Source organism: Xenopus tropicalis, chromosome 7, assembly GCF_000004195.4.
Source record: "Xenopus tropicalis strain Nigerian chromosome 7, UCB_Xtro_10.0, whole genome shotgun sequence".
NCBI lineage: Eukaryota > Metazoa > Chordata > Amphibia > Anura > Pipidae > Xenopus > Xenopus tropicalis.
This window is the reverse complement of record NC_030683.2, coordinates 18,399,308-18,408,338: the sequence shown is the minus strand read 5'-3', so window position 1 is coordinate 18,408,338 and position 9,031 is coordinate 18,399,308. Positions and strand designations below refer to the sequence as shown.

The 9,031-nt window shown below is 40.9% G+C and overlaps 1 protein-coding gene across 1 annotated transcript; it reads left to right on the top strand.

Annotated features, from left to right (window-relative positions):
• The first annotated feature begins 5,206 nt into the window (after positions 1–5,206).
• LOC116412468 (hornerin-like) lies at positions 5,207–9,031 on the top strand. The gene is made up of 3 exons (XM_031906776.1): positions 5,207–5,306; positions 6,648–7,034; positions 7,589–9,031. The coding sequence occupies exons 1-3, from the start codon at positions 5,246–5,248 to the stop codon at positions 8,917–8,919; spliced, it is 1,779 nt and encodes a 592-aa protein (XP_031762636.1). The 5' UTR covers positions 5,207–5,245; the 3' UTR covers positions 8,920–9,031.

Here is a 9,031-nt window from a genome sequence, read left to right as displayed (position 1 = left end):
GGAAGTTCTGAGTGTAAAATTTAAGAAAAACGTATATCCATTTGGATTTAAGAAATATTTTATATTTCTCCTTGTGTGGCTAAGTTGGCTGGATGTTTTGTTTGCCTACCTCTTAACAAACAAGAGGGTGGGATGACATTTCTTTCTAATCCTCTCTTACATAAGTAAAAGTTCAGCAATGTTTTATCCCTTTGTATTAAGGAAATGTAATCCAAAATATGTTTTTATCCATGTAATTTTGTATTAGGGTTTTCAAGAACAAATAGCACAGACAATATATAGTTAAAAAAACAAAAGTGAAGCATAGAAAACCATAACAAGAACTGTCCAGTGAAAACACCTATAATCAAGTTATATTATAAACAAGATATATAAACCTTCTGATAAACTTAGTGATAAGGCAGCATTTGTATATTGGCTGTATCTTTTTAGAGAAAAATGGGGGGGGGGCAGAATAAAGATCTTTCATTTAACTCGCTGCCCTATTCATTTGTTATATAATAGTCATATTGGGAGAAGGAGTCCAAAAGTAATATATATATATATATAAGATACTATAGAAAAGTATTGCAAAGAGGAAACATGAACAATATAATGTGATACGTATCTAAGCAATCCCATCTTAGAGATATTAAAGCAGATTTACTGTATATAAGCCCTCGCCATCAAAATTATGCGTAAAGGACAATTCAAGTCTGAATTGAAGTGGAGTTGCACACAGGGTCCAAGGTTCCCAAATTTTTTAATGTAACTTTTGGCCCTTGTGGATCCTTTGAGTGCCTACAAGCCTGTGTTGCACCATTTGTATGGGCCAACCTTTGGTCACAGCTACCCCTTAGTACATAAGTAGGTTACTGATTATTATTATTATTATTATTATTAACATTTATTTATAAAGCGCCAACATATTCCACAGCGCTGTACAATAAGTGGGTTTCATACATTGGACATACAGAGTAACATATAAAGCAATCAATAACCGATACAAGAGGTGAAGAGGGCCCTGCCCAAAAGAGCTTACAATCTACAAGATATAGGAAAACATTGGTATATCTGTCATTTAGCCATAGTTCCAAGAATATCTAGGATACATGCAGCCTAAATGGCGTTTAAGCTGTGCTTTTAGTTGGATCTAAGAGGACAAATGGGCTAAAACTCAGTCTGAGGATCCCCTGCCACTGCTCCGAGCCTTCTCAGTGAAACCATTGCCAGAAAACACAAAGAAGTAGACTGCAGCCGCAACTGTTAGGTCTGTTGTGAACATTTAGAGCAGTGCTGTCCAACTTCTACGGTGCCGAGGGCCGGAATTTCTCTAGCATACATGGTGGAGGGCCGCTAATGGAAGCCAGTTTTTACCACTCCCCTTTTTGAAACCACACCCACTTCAAACCACACCTATTTTTTCACAATGGTGGTAGCACAGCAAAATCCCAAATGCTTAGTCCTTACTGTGGGGATATCAACCATCATTCATATGTGAAAGAATTATGTCATATTAAGATATACCGTTAAATTCCATATGCCTCCTCCTCCCCTGTGGATAGCAGAGAAACCCCCAGCACATAATTACACACTTTTGGGACCATTTAATGGCTATTTCCAACTGCTAACAAACTCCCAGAACAAACCCCCGCCAGGTTCACCTCCCATAAGCAGCATAGGGCAAGCAGAGTATGGCACACACAGGCAGCACTCTGCCTGTCCTATGCTGTCTGTGTGTGCCATACTCTGCCTGTCCTACCATGCCTGTGTGTGCCATACTCTGCCTTCCCTATGCTGCCTCTGTGTGCCATACTTTGCCTGCCCTACCCTGCCTGTGTGCCATACTCTGCCTGCCCTACCCTGACTGTGTGTGCCATACTCTGCCTGCCCTACTCTGCCTGTGTGTGCCATACTCTGCCTGCCCTACCCTTCCTGTGTGTGCCAAACCCTCCCTGACCTATGCTGCCTGTGTGTGCCATACTCTACCTGCCCTATGCTGGCTGTATGTGCCATACTCTACCTGCCCTATGCTGGCTGTATGTGCCATACTCTGCCTATGTCTGAGGTGTGAAGAAGTGAACAATGGGGGTGATTACAGCCTGAGCCTGAGGTGTGAACACTGCAGGGGGTGAACAATGCAGAGATTAAAAGGTGTGAAAAACACAGGGGATTACATATTTAAACAATACAGGGGGATTACAGCCTGAATCTGAGGTGAGAACCATGCAGGGGGGGCAGTTAATCTCAGTACTGATACCATTTAATGCTTACTCAAAGGTAAGCCATCAAAGCAGCCAGACAGGTGGGGGGGCCACACAGAGGGGGGTCGCGGGCCGCCAGTTGGACAGCACTGATTTAGAGTATTATGTGTTAGAGACTAACTGCATAAAAATGAGTTGATTATATATTATACTGCATAAGGAAATAAGTCATTACATAGTTACATACTGTAGTTACATAGGGTTGAAAAAAGACCAGAGTCCATCAAGTTCAACCCTTCCAAGTAAACCCAGCACACCTAACCCACACCTACCAATCTATACACTCACATACATAAACTATAAATACAACCACTAGTACTAACTGTAGATATTAGTATCACAATAGCCTTGGATATTCTGATTGATCAAGAACTCATCCAGGCCCCTCTTATAGGCATTAACAGAATCTGCCATTACCACATTGGTTTGTTACACAATGAATTAAAGGATAAGTAGATGCGTCCTGATGCAAAATCCGTGCATTAGCTTAAGGGGCATAGAAATAGTTAATTTGAGTTGAAAAAAGATAACTACTTATCTAGTTCATCCACTTTAAATTATCCCTAGCATATACAGTATATATATATATACAGTATATACCAAGTACTGAACACAACAGGATTTAGCAACCAAATTACGGTTTCCTGAAATATCAAACCATAATTAAGTAATGTGGTTCTTTTCTATGTGAAAAATGATCCCCCCTCCTCCAAATGTCTATAATATCCTCTAATGTACATGCAAAGGGTAATCGTCCTCTCATAGAAAAACAACCCAAACCTTGACAGTCTTCCATTATTCTTCTATTCTGTTTACAAGTCTGGTTGCACATCTCTGCACTCACTCCAGCTCATTCTCATGAATAGTTTTCTTAATGGCTTGGGCCAAAACTACATTTGATGGGATGCCCTTCTAGGAACGCAACATGTAGGACAACCTGCAAAATGCACAAAAGGGGGCTTTGCAAACTGAAGGAGGGAACATTTTGAAAAAAAAAGAAACAGGCAAAAGTGGAGAGGGGGAAGGAAGAGAGAAAACCATAGAAAAATGTGCAAAAAGCGGGAAAGAAAAGACTGGACATACCTGCAAATTCCCTTTTTTTACTCTTGTATGTATGTATGTATAACTTTATTTATAAAGCACCACAAGGGTACGCAGCGCTGTAAAATCTTACAGAATACACAATTACACACAGGGAGGACAAGTGATATAATAAATAAATACAATAAATATATATATACAGTAAGTGCCATGTGGTATGAGACACAGTAGGAAGGAGGTCCCTGCCCCGTAGAGCTTACAATCTAAGTGGTTGGGTAACATACAGGCACAAACTGGAAGGTAAGAGTGCACCAGGTATGGGCATTTGCCCTTAAGCGCAGGACTGGGCAAAATAATGACTTAGTGCTCCAGAAGGTAACAGCTGAGCTTTTTCTTAAAGAGAGTGGGTGAGTTTTCCCTACGGAGGGATTCAGGGATAGAGTTCCAGAGGTAAGGAGCAGCGAGATAGAAAGGGTTAAGATGAGAGAGCGCAGTGGGTGTGGATGGTGTAAAAAGACGGAGGCTCTGAGAGGAGCGGAGGAGACGACCAGGAACATGTAGGGAGACCAGTGAAGAAATGTAGTGAGGAGCAGAGGAGTGAAGGGCTTTGAATGTCAGCAGAAGGATTTTGTAAGCTATCCTTTGCTTAACAGGCAGCCATGCAAGAGAGCTTAATTGAGGCTGAGCAGGTTAGAAGGTTTCTGGCATCCCTACTCGTGAGCTACAAGTAGTGTTATATTTCTTTTAGTTAAACCCTACTAACATCAGTGGCAGAGCAAGAATTTGGAGGGCCCACATGCAAACCAAAAGCATGAGAATGGTCCATAAAATGGCAAATTACCTACTGCAGTGTCTGGCTCAGTGAGTCCTCTAGAGCCCCGGTACTCCCAAGATACAGAGCTTGGAGCCCTCTGGATAGTCCCACCTTATAGTAAAACTATCCATCTGCTGTACGGTTGTATTCATGAGATAAGATGGGTAAAATAAGTCCAGTTCATCCAAAATGATTCCTTCCCCTGCCTGTCTGTCCTGTACCCTTTTTCAGTCCTTTTCTATCCTTTATTGCCTTTTGGGATTTATAGGTTGCTTCTTGTCCATAACACCTTAGATGTATGTGTTCTGTTGTTGAATGGCATATGTGCCAACTACAAAAAGTAATCCAAAGTGTATGTTATATGATTCCTTCCTCTGCCTGTCTGTCCTGTGCATCTCCATCCTTTATTGCCCTTTGGGATACATGGGTTGGTTCTTTTCCATAAGACCACAGATTTATTTGTTCTGTCATTCTGATATATATTTATAAACATAAACACAGTCTATACACTAAATGGAAGATGTGCCAATTCTAGAACTGCATCTGTAATATGGATACATACAGACGTTTGCCACAGGGTCACATAAGGGGTGCTTTGAATGCACCCACAAACAGTTCTTCAGGCTAACCCACCTATTTGGTTTCAAGGCTACATATGTATAGTCATCACAGGTCTAAACTAACCTCACATTTTAGTTGTATGCATAAAAACGCCACATTTTTTAAATGAACAATGGATCTTTACACATTTCCCATACAGAAAACAACACCACAAAGACAGTATTAAATAGATTTGCGTAACACAAATCCTAAATTGCTCTGACCTTTTGCCACCCTACAAAAAGGAAAATGTTGTTATATTATCGATATCCTAAAAATAACACGCCACCTTTTGAATTAATTGCCGTTTTAAGATTAGGGCATTATATTGCATTGTGCAAAGACGGATTATTTGATTAAAAAAAGGTTACTGATAATTTCATCCATTCAAATTCTATGAACTGGAATAAACTGACAATGCGTTTACGTGTACTCCCAGGGCGCTAACCCCCACAGCTTGGTATAAATAAGCCTTCTTTCCTCTGGAAATCTCACCAGAACATTCATCTTCTTAGGTGTTTTGGGTCACACTGACCATCAAATCACCATGAAGATTGAAGTTGTGGCTGTGTTGCTGTTGGTCGTTACCATCAGTTCTTACGCAGAAGGTAAGGCATCATTTCTTATAGACCATGCTTTTTTTCATGCAAGGTAACACTGTAGCTAAATGCAGATACAGGTATGGGATCCGTTATTTGGAAACCCATTATTCAGAAAGTTCCGAATTATGGAAAGGTTATCTCCCATAGACTCAATTATATAAAAATGATTTCCTTTTTCTCTGTAATAATAAGACAGTACTTGTACTTGATCCCAACTAAGATATAATTACCCCTTATTGGGGCAGAACAGTCCTATTGGGTTTATTTCATGGTTAAATGATTCCCTTTTCTCTGTAATAATAAAACAGTACCTCTATTTGATCCCAACTAAGATATAATTACCCCTTATTGGGGGCAGAACAGCCCTATTGGGTTTATTTAATGGTTAAATGATTCCCTTTTCTCTGTAATAATAAAACAGTACCTGTACTTGATCCCAACTAAGATATAATTACCCCTTATTGGGGGCAGAACAGCCCTATTGGGTTTATTTAATGGTTAAATGATTCCCTTTTCTCTGTAATAATAAAACAGTACCTGTACTTGATCCCAACTAAGATATAATTACCCCTTATTGGGGGCAGAACAGCCCTATTGGGTTTATTTAATGGTTAAATGATTCCCTTTTCTCTGTAATAATAAAACAGTACCTGTACTTGATCCCAACTAAGATATAATTACCCCTTATTGGGGGCAGAACAGCCCTATTGGGTTTATTTCATGGTTAAATGATTCCCTTTTCTCTGTAATAATAAAACAGTACCTGTACTTGATCCCAATAAGATACAATCAATCCTTATTGGAAGCAAAACACTCCTATTGGGTTTATTTAATGTTTAAATAATCTTTTAGTAGACATAAGGTGTGGAGATCCAAATTACGGAAAGACCCCTTATCCGGAAAACCCCAGGTCCTGAGCATTCTGGATAATGGGTCCCATACCTGTAATAGGAATAATGCAGAAACTTGGGGTTGTAAAGTATTTACTATTGTACAGATGGATGGACCTGATTGCACCAGGATACATTCATTCATGTATATATAAATACTAAATGACCTTGAGGTGACCAACTGAAAGTATATTTTTTTACATGGAAGTTTCAACTTCTGACACAGTAGGCAGGCTCAGTCATAAAATGTTTCAAATTATAATGAAATGTAATAAAATGTTGGGGCCACTGTGTCATTAAATGCAGGGGCCACTGTGGCAGAGTATGCCACAGTGCTGGGGGATGCTGGGAGCGACTGAGACAATTGATACTTTGGGGAGCACTGTAAAATGAAAAAGGAAAATACAAAGTTGAATGTTTTGCCTCTTGTTGCATAACCTTATTTATGTCTCTCCAGATGCCTCCAATAATGAAAACAATGAGAAGAAAGGGCAGTGCCCAATGGATTACATAAGGAGCCACCCAGAAACCATGGAAAAGGTTAAACAGCATTTCATGAAACATGGTCACAAATGTGAATCTGGGGAAGGTGGAGAAGGATGCTCTAAGAAAGGCAACCACGGAGAAAAAGGGCAACATGGACATAAAGGGAACCACGGAGAAAAAGGGAAACATGGACATAAAGGGAACCACGGAGAAAAAGGGAAACATGATTGGAATGGACATTCAAGGCGCTTTCCCAACTTCACCAGTCTGCAAACCTGTGCCACCGATGGAGAATGTACCAATAAAACAATATGCTGTGAAACACCGTGTGGAATGAAGTGTGTGGGCGCTGTATCCTGTAAGTACCTTCTAAAACTAGCAGGAAAGACCCTGCAGGGACTATTCACACACAGGCAAACCATTCATCATTTGGTGCTTTACAAAAATGTGAGGTGAATGTCCCTTGGCAATCTTTTGAGGCGGCTCTTGTGGACTCCTGTGTATATAGAGCCATGTTAACATATAGGGGGATGTTTTCCCCGCTGTTTGGGCCTCTGTACTTGTAATGCCAGGGTCTATTTTGAATCCCAGTCCAGGCCTGCATTCCACCATCCCCTTTTATAGTACATGCTCTGTAAAAGTGCAGCACAAGTCAGTGTCAGTCAGTGCCTACTAATGTGAATAAAGTGCTATTTTACATAAAACAAGCTGTCCCCACTTTAGACTTAAGAAATTGAATTTTCCCTTGAAGCAGTGCAAATAGTACTTTGGTGTTAGGGCATATTAGGTTATATATATATATATATATATTAGGTGTGTATGCACATAGTGTGTACTGTATATACACTGGATGGGTTGAACTTAATGGCCTATGATATTTTCATTAAGACATTTTCAATTTTTTCCTTTTAGCTGATAAAGACCTGGAGTGGCTTCCTCAACATGAGGAAGAATCCAAACGAGATAAACGTGAAGCTGAGAAAGCAAATGAAGATGTAAAGGCAGAGGAAGGACAAGTAAATGGGGAGGGGAATGTACAAGGCAAAGAGAAAGAGGTAGATCCTGAGTCTAAGAAAGATGAAGGCCAGAAGGAAGGAGAAGAGCATGGCAAAAGCCATGGGAAAGGGAAAAAACATAAAAAGGGAAGAAAACACAAGAAAGGAAAAGGAGAGGGTGAAGAGAATGGGAATGAAGAACAAGGAGAAGGAGAAGGAAAGAAACATAGAAAGGGTAAAAAACACAAGAAAGGACACGGGGAAGAGGAAGAGAATGGAGAGCAAGGAAAAGGAGAGGGGAAGAGACATGGGAAGGGTAAAAAACACAAGAAAGGACATGGGGAAGAGGAAGAGAATGGAGAGCAAGGAAAAGGAGAGGGGAAGAGACATGGGAAGGGTAAAAAACACAAGAAAGGACATGGGGAAGAGGAAGAGAATGGAGAGCAAGGAAAAGGAGAGGGGAAGAGACATGGGAAGGGTAAAAAACACAAGAAAGGACATGGGAAAAGTGATGGGAATGGAGAGCAGGGAGAAGGAGAAGGGAAAAAACTTGAGACGGGTAAAAAACACAAAAGAGGCCTTGGGAAAGAGAAAGAGAATGGGAATGGAGAGCAGGGAGTAGGAGAAGGGAAGAGACATGGGAAGGGTAACAAGCACAAGAAAGGACATGGGGAAGAGGAAGAGAATGGGAATGGACAGCAGGGGGTAGGAGAAGGGAAGAGACATGGGAAGGTTAAAAAACATAAGAAAGGACCCGGGGAAGAGGAAGAAAATGGAGAGCAAGGAAAAGGTGAGGGGAACAGACATGGGAAAGGTAAAAAACACAAGAAAGAACATGGGAAACGTGATGAGAATGGAGGGCAGGGAGTAGGAGAAGGAAAGAAACTTGAGAAGGGTAAAAAACATAAAAGAAGCCTTGGGGAAGAGAAAGAGAATGGGAATGGAGAGCAAGGAGAAGGGAAGAAAAATGGGAATGGGATAGAACATGGGAAGGGACATGGAAAAGGAGCAGAGCATGGGAAGGGACATGGAAAAGGAGCAGAGCATGGGAAGGGACATGGAAAAGGAGAAGAGCATGGGAAGGGACATGGAAAAGGAGCAGAGCATGGGAAGGGACATGGAAAAGGAGCAGAGCATGGGAAGGGACATGGAAAAGGAGCAGAGCATGGGAAGGGACATGGAAAAGGAGAAGAGCATGGGAAGGGACATGGAAAAGGAGCAGAGCATGGGAAGGGACAGCAGAAATAGCCAGTAAAGATAGAAGCTAGTGCAAGTCCTACTGAAGCCAAAAAAGATCATATGTAAGAGATCAACGTAAGCATCACTAAGGAAACAAACCACAAGGAAACCAGAACACAAA

Excerpts from the sequence above, each read along its gene's own strand:
- LOC116412468 (XM_031906776.1), top strand. The coding sequence starts at position 5,246 with ATGAAGATTGAAGTTGTGGCTGTGTTGCTGTTGGTCGTTACCATCAGT. Across the intron at positions 5,307-6,647 it reads CATCAGTTCTTACGCAGAAG|ATGCCTCCAATAATGAAAAC; the intron begins GTAAGGCATCAT and ends ATGTCTCTCCAG. Across the intron at positions 7,035-7,588 it reads GTGTGTGGGCGCTGTATCCT|CTGATAAAGACCTGGAGTGG; the intron begins GTAAGTACCTTC and ends TTTTCCTTTTAG.